The sequence below is a fragment of the Monocercomonoides exilis genome (genome assembly GCF_001643675.1).
Source record: "Monocercomonoides exilis strain PA203 chromosome Unknown scaffold16-1735695, whole genome shotgun sequence".
Lineage (NCBI taxonomy): Eukaryota > Preaxostyla > Oxymonadida > Polymastigidae > Monocercomonoides > Monocercomonoides exilis.
Genome location: NW_027150561.1, coordinates 813900 through 829688, shown reverse-complemented (window position 1 = coordinate 829688; position 15789 = coordinate 813900). Strand labels below are relative to the sequence as shown.

Genomic DNA, 15789 nt, shown 5'->3' with positions numbered 1-15789 from the left:
TTTATTTTTTAAGAATAAATTTATTTCTTTTCGAAAGAAGTTCAGTCTAATCCGAATTTTATCACATCGTATTTTGCACAACTTTTTGTGACTTTATCCGATTGTGATTACAAACGAAATCGCTTCACACAGAAAAAAATTATAGGGTGGTTTTTTTTTCCGGACATTTTTTTTTATCCGGACAAAAATTTTAATTATGAATTATTTCTTCCCACTTTTCATATTTTATAAATAGTTTTGATTATATAAGGAAAAGTCAGAAGTCAGAAATTAACATCAAATTACTATACCTAATCTCTGATGGGGGGAGATGGGAAGGCCAGCTCCTCCATCTCTGATTTGTGCCTCCCCTGAGGAGATTAGGTAATAGCAAGGGGTATTACTAAGTTAGAATTTAATCGAAAAAAAATTTTTTTATTTTTTTTCATTTGGGTGATTCTTTTTGAAAAGTCGCAAATGTTTAATTTTCCAATTAATCAAAAATTTCATATTTTGCTCAAAAATTTGTTGACATACACTAAACTTCACAAACATGGAATCAATATCTTGATAATGCTATTTCAAACATTCTTAAGAAAATTCGTGAGAAGAAACAGAAATTTGAGCAAAATATGAAATTTTTGATTTGTTTGAAAATTAAACATTTGCGACTTTTCAAAAAGAATAACCCATTTCAAAAAAAATTTTTTTTAAAAATAAAAAGAATGATCATAACCAATATTTTATTTGTATGAGCGTAGTGAAACAAAGATAAGAAAGTGGTTTGACGAAATTGAGAGATTTGACAAAATCTTTCCACAACCATCAAATCAAAAATCGATTTGTTCGAATTGATACAATTATTGCTGATGGAAAATGAAGTGAAACCGTAGATATTAATCTTAATGAATTCTCTTTTTCATCCATCAATCGTGCTGTTTCTGCTGTTGAAAAGTGAAGATTCGTGGGAATAGTTCGTCGACCAGAGCTGGTTACAAAAGAAGAAAAAGACGCAATAACCGGAGTAATCAGAATAGTAATCATCACAGGAGTGAGTTATTCTTTAACTCAAACTAAACGATTGGTTTGCACTAATATTTTTTTCTTATCTATATTTATGATTAATAATAATTAAAGATGGAATCAGTGCTAACTGATAGAAAAATTCGAAGTGGAGAAGAAGAAGATCAAGAAGTTAAAATTTCAAAATCAACTCCGTATTCGTTTGTCAAACGCAATCCAGATCTCAAAACATCCATTCCTCATAACGTTGACATTCAACGTTTTTCTGTATCAAATAAACAATCTCTTCAACCTTTCTTCTCTCTTCTTCAATCACTTCATAACACATACAAATACTCCACTTCACTCATCTTCAACACCGACGAATCCTCTTTGCGTCTCTCCGACTCCACAAAACAACTTGCTGTTCATCCTTCAGATGTTCCAGTCGGGTTTTCCAAAACACCAATCAACATGCCAAACTCCGCCCTTGTGGTTGCAGTTGCCGCTGATGGTTATTTTTTGCCAAGCCTTTTTCTTTTCCCATCCAAAAAAACTGTTACCAGAAATGAAGATTTTGCTCAACCCGCAGCCTAATGCCTGAGCAGACAATGATGGATGGATGACAGATGCATTGTTTGCTCGCTATGCTGAATAGAGTCTGCTTTCTTGAATAGTCCGAAGAAGAAAATTGCTGGATATGAACGAAGATAGATGCTTGCTTCTCTTTGATTGACATCCTTCAAGAGCACAGCCAGATCTTTGGTAAAAAAAAAATTGCATCAAATGGTGTCGTTACGTTTATTCCATGCAGCACTCATCTTTCACAGCCACTTGACCGTGGAGTTTTTGATGTGTTTAAAAGATGTTTCAATTCAAAAAATGTTGTTCCATCTTCTTCGATCGCACTCAGACGAAAAGCAGTTGCAAATGCCTTGCCACGGGCTTTGCAAACTGCATTGCTTCCTTCAACAATTCACTCTGCATTTGAAAGGAGCTGCGTGCTGTCTGGGCAGTCCAATACTGTATTGGTGAAGTTGCCTGACACTCCTTCAGTTCAGCTGAAAAAAAAACCCATCGTTTCAATTTCCATGGAAAAAATATTCCCGACCAAGCATTTTTAGATGAATGGAAAGAATACAAAAAGATGAAAGATGAAAAGAATATTGATGATTCTGCTGTAGAAAAAATTGAAAAAGATTTGTTTTCTGAAGACAAGCCGAAAAAAAGAAAAATATCAAAATCCCAAATTTTAAAAGATGATGATTTTGAAGATGATAATGAACGAAGAAATACCAGAAAAATTATTAAAAGAGAATTGATGGATTATATTAACAATTGATTGTTGCGTTTTTTCGAAAATTTCAACATGCGATTTATAAAAAAATATTTTTTTTTCTATCAAAAAATAAAAATTATGTCCGGATAAAAAAATCACCCTATATAATTTTTGATATAAAAAATTTTCGTATCAAATTTTTTGTTTTTGGAAATTTTTCACAAATACACATTTTTTAATTGAAATAAAAATACTTATTTTTCATTCACATAATTTAGTCTTTCAAAAACATTATTTTGAAATCAAAAAATTTATATTTTTGATCAAAAAATCGATTTTTCAATGAAAAATCGACCCATTAAGAAATAAAATGTGATTATATATATTTCCCATGTGATTATATGTGATGACAATTGAATAAAAAGTCGGTCAAAAATTTCGATGCATTGAAAAAATGTGAGCATAACGATGAAGATTATATTAAATGTTATTATATCCAGGTTGGACTGAATACATGGTTCATTTTTTTATTTTTAAACTTCCATTTGTTTAATTTTCAAATTTTATTAAAAATTTATATTATCATCAAATTACTGTTTAAACTTAAATAACTTCACTGTAATGGTGATAATAACATTTTTTTGGGTTTTGGTATCTATTAAAGTGAAATTTCATGAGTGAGAACTGAAAATTGATGATATTAAGATATTTATATTAAATTTGATAACTAAACAAAAGGAAGTTAACGAAATTAATTAGCCATATCGTTGCTTATTGTCACAAACACATAAAAAAATTGTTAGCATCATCAAAGACAAACATTTGAGATTGGTTTTCATTGCCTGAGGACAATATTTGAACAAAAAAAATAATAAAATATTTTTAATATAAAAAGTGCAGTATATTCACTTGGTTTTGGCATATTGTGAAATTTTGGTTATTGTGCAATATACGACCGTTAATAAAAATACGTGTGGATGATTATAACGTTATTGTTAACTGTTTCATAAAGTGATTCTGTCTTTCTTTTGTGCAGAAATTTCTTTTTTTTATGAATCAATTAATTTTTTCCTACTTAAAAAGGCATTGAACAAAATTTTTGACATCAACAATATTCTGCAATAATTTTAGAAAACAATTTTATAATTGAAATTCAACTAGCAGGCGCTAAAACATGATTTGAATAGATTCAATTTAACTTGTTCCAAATTTGAATAGAGCTTTTTTGATCCGTGCAAAAATAAATATTTATTAAAAAATCAATTAATTTATGCTGAACAATTACACCCCAACATATTGATTTAAATAATGTCCCTAACAATAAAACTGTGATAAAAAAAACGAACAAATAAAAAACATCAAAAAACTCATTCATATGGGTGATTATTTTTGAAATCATGTTTTTTTCATACAAAAATTTCTGTGCAAAAATATTTCAAGAATTCAAATAAAAAAAAAAATAGAAAAGTGAAAAGGCTTATTGAATACATTTTAATCTTTGATTCGGAAAAACAATTTGTTTTCTGAAAAAAAAATATCAAGATTTTGCTCTTTTTAATTAACATTTTCTTTCAAAAAGCAAACAACCTTTGAAAAATCAACACCCCGAAAAAAGATATGATTTCAAAAATAATCACCCATATCATTAAAAATTGAATAGGATTTTTGAATTCCACGAAAATTGAAAATAACACATTTCACAGTTTCTGCACACAATCTGCAGAAAAACACTTATGTGCACAATATACTGTTATCATAGCTGTGACATATGACAATTTTGTGACAAATCGAATCTTGTGCATTGACCGACAATTTTCAAAAATTATTTTTGAGTAAATTTATTGAAATTCTCCTGGGAAACTGAATCTGGACCCAAGGCCTGCAAATTTTTATACAAATAATATTTGAAAAAAAACAGGAAGGATTCAGTTTAGTCCTCAAACTGAAAAGAACAGATATCATTGGATAAGCAAGACTTCAAAAAATGGACTTTATAATAAAAAAGTTATAAACATTTAGAAATCTTCCTCCATTGTGGAGTTGTTGTCAATTGCTGAATTTGAATTAATAAAAAAATCAGACAAATTTGAAGAATTATAATGACCTTCAGAGCTATTGAAATCAAAAGAATTGAAATGTGAATAATTATTTATGGTTTGAAAATGAATAGAGCAATTCTTTGGAGAAATGTTTATTTCTTGCATACCTTTCATACCTGATTCGCTTTCAATGGAGCAGTTTGAATCTTTGCCTATTAAAGAGTCATCAGAAAAAAAAGTGTTATTAAATAATGTTGAATCATAATTAAAAGCTTTCAAATAATTCATTCTATCCTTTATTGTTTTCTTCACGCTTTTTCCAATACTTTTATCCATTTCAATATTAAACGAATTTTCGGTCTTTCCATTCCCCAAATAAACTTTCCTTTCCTTTTCGGTTTTTCTTTTTCTTTCTCTATAATTTATTTCTTCAAAATTCTGAGAATCAATACTGCTGAGAGGAGAAGACAATATTTTTCTATTTTTCTTTATGAAAAAAAAAATTTCTTCATTCCAGAGATGATTTATTCACCCCAAACATTATCTGCTTCTATTTCATGTCTTTCAGATTCTAAAAGTTGCTTCAAATGTTATTTAAAAATATCGTTTTAATTGTTTTCAAAAAAATAATTTTGAACAAATAAAAAAAAAAAAAACTTAAACAAACTTTAATAATAAAAGTTTCGTTTCATTTTCTCTTTGTCCGTTGGTTTGAAAAGACAAATCAGGAGTAATTGTTGGAAAGTCCTGTTCATTCATTGTTATCTGTGAATCACTATCAGAAAAAGAAGTATTATCAATATTTAAATCAAAAATATTTTTTGCTCAATATTTAGAATTGCAATTAGAATCGAAAAAATTATTAGAATCATCAATAGTCATTATAACATTATCATTTTAATTATTATTAATAAACGAGTTAAATGCCCAAATTCACTATCGCACTCACTTTTCCCGTGGTGCTCTGCAAAAAATGATAAAGAACAAGTTTTATTTGCAAAGAATTGGAGACGAATTAGACAATAAAAAGTGTAATATGTGTGAGTTCCTAAAATGAGGACAATTATCACAAAAGAAATGAAAAAAAGAAACATCTTCGAAAATATCAAATTTCAATAATTGTTTAAATGATTCCAACACAAATCAAAAATCATGAGATAAAATTTCTGAAAAGAAATTATTACAAAATTTCTCAAGTTAACAAAATTTGTAAACTTCATAAAAACAACAAAACACAAGTGTGAAATTTGTTTTATATTCATAGAATTCTTTCAAGTTTCGTTTCTTGCAATGGACAAAGCCCAATTCTCTTTGAAGTCCATTATTATGGATTCTTCATTGAGTTGTGTATTATTTTTGACGTGATAAAAATTAATCATGATGGCATTTTCCAACATTTTTATTGTATTCTATTGATTCAATTTCTTCCTTTTTTCATCATTTCACATGTGATTTTATTTATTTTTCTTCTTTCCTATCCAAAAGAATTCACTTTCTCACAAATATCACAAAGATCAGTTCTTTTCTTGAATTTTTTGAAATTCTTTTTTTTTAAAACAAAACATAAAATAAGCTATTTTGATTTCCAATTCATTCGTGATATCAAAAAATAAATTCTTATTTGTTTTTTCCATCAGTCTTTTCTCTGTTGGAGATAAAACTGTATTAAATTTTATTTATTTATTTATTTATTTATTTATTTATTTTTATTTTTTATTTTATTTTATTTTATTTTTTTTTATTTTTTTTATATTCAGATCAAGAAGAAGTTTTGACAATTTCTCTTCGATCAACATCAACTGCATGTTGATTTCTAAAGTCAAAATCATTTTCATACACATTAGGAATTGTACAAGACTGGTATTCGTTCAGATCGTTGCGCCGAGAGTTATTTTTCAAGGCAAAAAAAGTTATCATACAAAAGTTTTTGATTTAAGTCAGTTCAAAAAAACAATGTTGATAAAATTCTGAATTGTTCAGAAAAATGAAATTGAACATTCAAATTTTTTCATTTTCTTATGTTTCCATTGCAACAAGAACTGTGGCACATCCAGCACGCCAACATATAAATTTGGCTTGCTTTATTTGGTACGTAAAAAACAAGAAAAGAGTCAAAAATGAAAGAGTGAAAAGACAATTATTTCGAATTGAAGCAATTATCCTTTTTTTATTCATTTGAAGAAACAAATTCTTCCAATTAGATATCTTTCAAAGTTTTTTTGGAGGAATAGAATTCGCTTTTTGTCACATTCTAATTGATTATCTCCTGTTTTTCCAAATGGAAAATGTTGAACACGCAACCGATAACCAAAACCCTTTCATGCCTATTCAGAACAGAAAGAATTAGAGAAAGATTTTTTCGAAGTTAGTTTGTTTTTGCAGTTTTATAACATTTGAAACATTAATTAATCCAAATAAACAAAGAAGTTATGTTATTATAACTTTTTTGCAAATTAAATAAATGTTCGTTCTGTTATATTTTCTTTCAATAACTTTACGAAAAATTTTTCTAGATTTTCAATGAAGGATGAAGGAATAAAAGCATCCATCCTGGTTCTCCGAATCCATGTTTCAAAAAGCTGTTGACAACTGTGGTACATGCCTGCATATTACGAAGCGATTCCTGTTAGAATACACGTTTTTTTAATTTGTATTGATCATGTATCTATTATGGAATATTTCAAATGAAAAAATACTCAAATGTATTTTTTGTTTCGTGAAAGTTGCATTGATCAAAATAAAAACGATTGAACATTTAAAGAAGTCAAAGAAAAGTTTTAAGAACTTTGAGCTTCTTTGGACAAGGTGAAAGTGCATTTCAATTTCATTTTTTTTAATTTTTTTGCTTTTTCGAATTGCATTTTCCTTTTTTTCATAAAAGAAAATTGAATTAGAACTTTTGCAAATGAAAACATAGAGACAATCTTAGTGTTATCATTTAACCTTAACCCATTTTTTTATTCTGACCCAAATTTTTGAAGTGAAAATTTAAGAAAAAATTAAAAAAAAATACAAAAGAAGGATCAATTCTTCGAATTATCTTTCTTTTTCCTTGTTTTCTTTACATCTCTTCGTTTTCCTCTTCGTTTGGGTCATCAAAAATAACGTCAGAACGTTTTCATTTGATTTTATGTTTGAATTCAACAATTTCATCTTTTTTGTTTTCTTTCTCTTGTTTCAAATCTTTTTCCTTCTCTATCTCTTCATTAATCCACAAAAATCTTTCCCAATCGTCGAGAAGTTCTTTTTAAGTGATAGACTTTCCCTAATAATCAAAACGGTTACGATGGGAAGGAAGAGGGTATTTTGATGTTTCTGGTGGTTTGCGAAGAACCGGACCGTATGTATAATGAAGGATTCCGCTTTCTTCAAAAGCATTTTTGATGAAAGAATGAGTGAAAGCGGAGTGAATTGCTTGAGGAAGCACGTCGACAAGTGCTTTTCTCGAAGCAGACGATGACGTTGATGCGGGAATATCAAATGATGAAGAAAGAAAAGTTTTGAGAGTCGCAAATACTCCTCCATCGAGTGGCCGAGACAAATGAGTACTGTGGGGGATGAATGTCACGACGTCAATGTTGTTTTCTGAAAAGGCTTTCCATATTGAAGGATCACCGCGTGAAGGATGAGAGTCGATGAAAAGAAGACATTTCTCTGTTTCCAGTGACATGTACTTTCTCCTTTCAACGATGGAAGTGAGAAGAACTGTTTCTGTATATTTTTTGAAGTTTTGCTTGTCCATCCAGCCACTTTTGTTAGGCCAGATGTCCAGAGTTGGAGAGAAAAGAAGCTAAAGTTCGTCCGGTTGTTTTTCACTTGGCCAGAGAATGATGCAAGGCAATGAATAACCATCTGCAGCCACGGCAGCAACTAGTGTTGCATTGTCCATTCTTTGTGCTTCTTAGCAATACCCACAGCTTTGTCCAGATGAATGGATAAATTCAATATTAGCAGAAGATGGAACTCGCACTGATGACTCATCAACGTTATATATTAATGAAGGTGTGAAATGATTTTTTTCGTGTTGACCTGTTACCATTTGATAACAGGGCTTCATCACGGTTTGACATGACACAGCCAGCCGATTTATGTCTTAACTTTTTGGTTTGCTCTTCCTTAACTCGGGATGCCGCTTCAAAAACCCGTACGCCGCAGCATTTGAAACTTTGATATGTGGCTCGTTTTCTTCTTTTGTATCGTTCTCAACATTTTCCATCGAAAGAAAAAATGTAATTGTTACAATAAAAAACTTGAACAAACCTATTTTCTTGTTTTTTTCATTATCAAACTGCTTCCGCAAACGGAGTCTATTTTAATAACGTCCGTTCCTGTTTCTTCCTTCTCTCTGTTTATAATCTGCGGTCTCACGAATTTTCCAACTTGCCTTTTAGTTCTCAACGCCCGAACGGCGTTTTTAATACTGCTGCGGCTGAATTGCTTGGAATCGATGGCGTCCGTGATCCTGACGACGCCATCATACACAACATGTGCCATTCGTTCAAGTTTATTCTTGTATTTTCTGAATTGAAAAGATAACATCGCATGCTTTAATTTAGTCTGCCCTGCTTTTCTTTTTTCTTCAACAAGAATTTTCATTTTTCATTTTAAAATTTTGATGTGATTTTCATATTTTTTTTAAAAAATAAATTGAATTTCAAAAAAAAAAACTCAAAAAAATATATTTTGAATGAGCAAAGTGGCTTTTCACTCCTTTAAACCAACCAATTACTCGTGGAAGCTTGATGGAGAGTTTTCAACTGCCCCATCCCCAACATGAGAAATAGGCTTTATTTCAAAATGCATTTTTAATATTCAATAAAGTTTCCTTATATGCAAAAAATCAAGTTATTGTTTCAAAAAGTGGGATATGAAACTTTTGTAATAAAAAAGAGGTCACAGAAAAAAAAGGTGGAGGTTTAATAATAACCGGACATCATTTGGAGCACAGAAATCTGAACAGATTTGCCATAACGATTGCTTGTCAGTTTGAGATAAATCGAAAATTTCATGATTTTTGATTGTGAGGAATTCTTTTAAATAAACTATTATTTGCACACATTGAAGCAAGCCAATTTGATGATTTAATGAAATGCATTGACAGAAAGAAGAAAAATGAAAAGAGCAAGGAAGATTCAAAAGAAGTGCTTATTTGATAGGATAGATTAAATTTTTGAAGAAGTTCATAAATATTTGCTCGTTACCGAAAAAAAGCTTGTTGGGCTGCACAGCTGCATTGTTCTGTTATTCCAAGTTCCAAAGGATTACTGAAGATTAAATTGCATCCATTTCATACACATATTTTTTAATGATGAAGAAGGAAACTCAATTTTCATAGTTGAAAATCTGTTTTATGGAAGAATCATATCTCTCATTTCAAGGGAGATTCATCAGTCAACTTTTGAAGATGAAGTTATTGATGATTGTGAGTGTTTCTTAATGAATTCTTAGCGATGCAACAAGAAAAGGAATATTATAAAATGAATAACCATTTTTGAAGACTGTGAAAAGAATAAAAAAAAGTTTGAAAAGATGGAAGAAGGATGCAAAAAATGCTAAATGGGTATGCAATTTTGCATTTTTGAATGAATTTAATTCAAGTTTTGCTTTGAAAATGATTCAGATTGTTTCATTTGCATAATTCTTTCATGCGGAAATGATGTAAATCATGAACAGCGAATCAGAGTCTGAAGTTCTCTTTTTAATATCAATACAAAATTTTTCAAGCATTTGATAGATTCTTCGGTTTTTGCCACTATTTTAATTGCTATTAAATGTATAGACAAAAACTTTAAAGAAGATATAAACATCGAACTCTTGACATTTTTTTTTTTTTTTTTTTTGAAAGTCAATGTTTGATAGCTTTTTTCCTGTTGAACTAATAAAAAGATTTTGAACAGTTTGTTTTGCTTGTTGGATGATTGATTAATTAGAAAGCAAGTCAACTTGAAGCAGTTATTGGGATTAGCACTAAAAATGAAAATGCAAACAGAAATTAACATAAATATTCTTTGAAATATGATACAGAAACAATAAAATAAAATACGTGGAAAATGGATTTACAATAATATCAGAGGTTTCGACTGTTTTATTCAATGGAAATATTGAATCTCCATATTCAACTTATTTGAAATATCTATTCCACACAGTTTCCAAAAATTGAAAACATATTTAGACAAATCTTCTATTCCTCCACAGATAATGGCAAAACATGTCTTTTCTAAATATTCGAATTTCAAAATAAAAAAATTGGGCATAAAGGTACAATATGGTCATGTGAGTTTTTGATATTTTTTGGTATAGATGCATCGGTAATATCAAGAAAAGCATAACTATGTTGTTAAATCTGAACGGAAACTTATTTATGCACAGAAAAACAAAAAATAATTATTCAAATATTTTCATTGGGACTGTGAAATTTTTGATATGAAAAATACTATTTTTTCAAACAAAATGGAAAGATAGATATATTTTTCTTTAGAGAGAATATTCCGAAGCACTATCTCCATCTCAAGCACCATATGTATCATCTTCTTCCATTTTATATCAGTCTCATTTTTAACATTGCCCAATATATCTTCAATAAAAGGTGCATCTTTTTCAATTTCATCATCATCATCTTCTTCTTCTTCTTCATGTTCCTTTTCTTCAATTTCTTTTTCTGGTTTATAATTTGAAACATGCTTCATTGGTTCCAAAAAGCTCAACTTCATTGAGGATTTCACAAAATACATTGCGATATGATCAGAAATAAACTTCTTTCTAGTTCCAAAACGTGGAAAAGACGCTTTTAAATGTGACCATTGACCTTCAATCGTGTATGTGCAGGCATGAGTCTCTTTGATCACGTATTCTTTCTTTTGACAGACGGTCTGATGTCCGCATCCAATCGATTCCAAACATGAATACGTTCTCCATTCGTCTGAAATGATCATTGTTTTCAGAAGAATGTATTTTTGGATTATTGGGATCAATGTAATTTTTTTTTCTTTTCAACACAATGGTCATAAAGCTAGATCCTGTCCCTCCGCCTTCGAGCCTTTCAACCCAGCCAAAAATCCATATCTGTTCCTTCTTTCTCCCTCTTCCATATTTTCGCTTTCTCCATATCGCCTCGTCCATTTCAACTATCTTTCCTTCTCCACCAACAACTCGCTGTGTAGAATTCCATAATTTTGAACAGCACACACGAATGACGCTCCCCCTAAATCCCACTGTCTTTTTACCAACGCCAAGAATAGTTGAAATCGTTGTAATTGGAATTTTTAGCCAGTAGGACAAACAAATAAAGAATGTTGTTCCTAATGGAGTCTTCATATTTTCGAAAATAGTATTGTTGTCGACTGATGTTTTTTCTGTGCATTTCGGGCACTTCCAAAATCTGTAGTTAGATACTGTTTTATAACAATTCTTTCGGATTCGATGTTTTGGGCATATTGGGACTTTATTTTCCAGAATATGAGTGAGAAACCAAGTCCACGTTGAATACTCATTATTGAATACCTTATTTTGATCAGATATGCTTTCTGTTCCAAAATTAATTGGAACAAGTTCCATTTTTTTGTTTCGATCAAACCCATAAATATATGAAAAAGTGAGATTTTTCAAAATATTATATTATTGTTGCAAACAATGTCCGTGGAAATAAAACACCACACAACAACAGTATAATTAAAGAGAATTGCCTTTATGATGAAAAAATGAAAAATCTCATTTGACCATATTGTACCCTTATACCAAAAATTGGCGTCTTTCATTTTCCTTGAATATTTGTTTCAGTTATTTCCTTTTATATCGAATTCTTTTATAAAATTATTATCAAAAAAATATAATGGAAGTATTCTCAACAATTTAAATTAATTAAAATGAAATACGCATCAATTAATAAAAGCAGTTAGTGCATGGAACAACTCGATGCCTAATTTTAGAAATAAAAGACAATGAACCATATTTTGCCATTTGATTATATGCGATGAAAAAATGATTGAAAATATAGGCTTTTAATGTTTTTGAACATATTAACGTGATTTCAACTGATTTTTTAATATTCCATGTGATTATGTCCGATTTATACTGTTATAGCATTTTCGATTTTATTAATTTGTGGTTTTTCCATTTCAAAAAATTATTTTTGGACAAATATATCTATTTATTACTCGCAACATTCAATCCTTCAACAATAAAAGTTTCATTCAGAGATTCAGGAATATGGTAATTTAATCCAGAGATTGTGTTATCACAAGTGACTAAGAAAAAGCCAGGATGGGTAAAAGTTTCGGTAAATATAATGGATCCAATAAATCCTTATTTGAGTGGAAAAATGTTCATTTCGTCTCGAAAAAATAAAAGTTTGGTAAAGATGTTCACCCTTTTTTCATAAAAAAATTTATTTAACCTTTTTGTATTTTGACTTATAATTATGCTCCATATTAAAAATAACACACAATTAAACAAAATATTTTCATTTTTTCAAATATAATTTGTTTTATGAACAAAAAGATCAAAAAAGCAGAAAATAATACATTGTCCCGGATTTGTGACACACTTAAACTCTCTAAAATGAACACCTTTTTGAGATTTGTTTTCAGTCTTCTTGTTTTTTATTCTTCGCTCAAAATAATATGGGGGATAATATGAACATTCAAGCTTTTTTTGTTCAAAGCACAAAAAATTGCTTCACTCATAACTTTGTTTCGCTTTCACGGATTACGAAAGATATTTGATTTTCATATCCTGAAACAGGCAACATTGTTTTCAAAACATAAAGAATAGTGACATTTCACGAATGCCAAAAAATGAACCAATTTTTATTGTGTTTTTTGTTCTCTGAAAGTCAATGAAAAGAACATAATTATTCTATGAAAATGCCTGAAGAGAAATATTTTGCATCATCTTTTTAGAAGAAAAAGACAATTCTTCAAGAAATGAGATGCCTGATGTCGCAAATCAACAAATAAATGTAAAATAATATGTTATTGTATTTTCATTCGAATCAAAAAATGAAAAACAACTTATGATGAAAAAGTAAGAAAAGACAATAAATTTTTTTTTCAGATCGGATGGTCTTTTTGATAGTTAAATAATTATTCACTTATTCTACCATTTAAAAAAACTAATTAAAAAAAAAAAAAAAAAAAAAAAAGGATGTCAACTGAAAATTCTGAATTTTGGACATTGAACCGTAACCAACTATTATTGTGAAAGCTGTTATGGTTTGGAATATATTTGAATGAATTGTGTTTTCATCATCGGAGTTGTCAAAAAATATTTTCATTCTCTCAATTTATTTATCTCTTCCTATAGGGTCAGCTTTTTAATGGGACTTTTTCCTTAATTGGCACTTTTTTTGTTTTCGCTTGCAAAATGTCGAGAAATGAGAAGTAGTTTTCAGCATTTTAAAAATCCTTTTTAACAAGTTTTATTCTATTTATTTATTGTTTTCATTTTTATTTTCGTTTTTTACATATCGAGAAATTTCGTTTTTTTGTTAAATTTAATAGTACTTTTTCTAGCCAATCAGGCAACTCAAAAAAAATTGGGGACATGTTTTATATAGCATTTGCTTTGAACTATTAATCTTTAAAATCTTTTTTTTCACAAACACTTTTTTCTTGATTTTTTCGCATTTCAAAATTTCATCAACATGATAACATAAAACTGATTATTTCTTTATTAATATAATGAGATGACAAAAATAATAATATGATATGCAAAACAAATGCTTTAACAATAAAGTATTATAAAAATAAAATATTTATTGTATCTATTTGTCAAGTATTTAACTTTGTTACAAAGACTTGATCATTGATCATTTTTGGTTTGCGCCATTTGCCGGAAAAAGACAAATAGAAAAAATTAATGTTTCATTTTCGCAACACTTGATTTTTAAAGTGTTAGTCATTCATATCATATTTTTATTTTTGTCATCTCATTATATTAATAAAGAAATAATCAGTTTTATGTTATCATGTTGATGAAATTTTGAAATGCGAAAAAATCAAGAAAAAAGTGTTTGTGAAAAAAAAGATTTTAAAGATTAATAGTTCAAAGCAAATGCTATATAAAACATGTCCCCAATTTTTTTTGAGTTGCCTGATTGGCTAGAAAAAGTACTATTAAATTTAACAAAAAAACGAAATTTCTCGATATGTAAAAAACGAAAATAAAAATGAAAACAATAAATAAATAGAATAAAACTTGTTAAAAAGGATTTTTAAAATGCTGAAAACTACTTCTCATTTCTCGACATTTTGCAAGCGAAAACAAAAAAAGTGCCAATTAAGGAAAAAGTCCCATTAAAAAGCTGACCCTACAACAAATTTGATCCAAGATGAAATGCGTTGCGTTGCCAAATAGATTAAAAAGAAACACATAACGGAATAAAAACCTCAAATCAAGATCAGTTCCAATCAAATTTTGTTTTTTTCACAAATAATTCATTCATGCTTTCTTAATGAAAATTTTTTTTTATCCTTAGGATCTCAGGTAAAGAGGAGCAAAAGATTTCTGCAAGTATCAGTTTTCGAATTATGAATATTACAAGAAGCATAATTTTTAATATTATGTGATTAATAATGCGATTAATGGTTAATTATGCTGATCTTTTCTATAAAAATTTTGCATATTCAGACATGTCAAAGGTTGAAATATCGAATCTGGCAATGAAAAAACTATATTCAGAAAGCATAACCTCAAAAAAGCAGTGTGATCAAAAATTTTGTAAAGGAAAAGTCAAAACAGAGTCCAAATCACATAGAGACATTTCTTTGGATGCAATGAAAAGCATAGCTGCTTTTCTGGTAATCATGACGCACACTTTGTTTTTTGGGAGGACAGATTACAATGATTACGTGGCTCATGGAGATGAGTATAAATGGCACATATGTGCATTTTACACATCGTTTGTCCGATGTGCAAATGCTGTTTTTATGATGGTGACTGGAATATTACTCCTCCATCCTTCTCATTTAAATGATTCTCCGTTCATGTCGCTGAAAATGTTTAAAACAAGAGGAATCAATTATTTGATTTGGAACATAATATACCATTTCAGCTACATGAGAAAGTTGAACTGGAAAGGCCAATTGAAGGATTCACTTTATTTATCTATCTTACGTATTATTAATGGAGAAGGTTCTTTCTGGTATTTATACACTCTTTTGTTTGTTCATCTAGCGACTCCCTTCTTTCAGGCATCTCTCAAGACAATCTCCCGTCGAACGTATGAATATTGTTTGCTATCGTATTTTCTTATGTATCAAGGATTGAATGGATTGCGCTTAATCATAAACGGATGGGTAATGAGCACACGATTTACAAATATGGCTTTTTTCGTTTTGGCAGGTCCATTGATTTATGGATTTGCTGAAAAAGCGTCTCATCCAGAAATAATTTCAGGGTACCATTTTGTTGAAGATGAAGATGGGATTTTTAAAAATTTGTCCAGAATAAACTGGAAAAAGCCATGGGCAAGAGCTGTTGCTCTCTTCGTAT

The 15789-nt window shown here is 29.3% G+C and overlaps 1 protein-coding gene across 1 annotated transcript; it reads right to left on the bottom strand.

Annotated features, from left to right (window-relative positions):
• Positions 1 to 11106: 11106 nt before the first annotated feature.
• On the bottom strand, positions 11107 to 11613 carry MONOS_4310 (uncharacterized protein; the record flags this gene model as incomplete). Its single annotated transcript, XM_067874374.1, has 1 exon — positions 11107 to 11613. The coding sequence occupies one exon, from the start codon at positions 11611 to 11613 to the stop codon at positions 11107 to 11109; it is 507 nt and encodes a 168-aa protein (XP_067729598.1).
• Positions 11614 to 15789: the final 4176 nt, after the last annotated feature.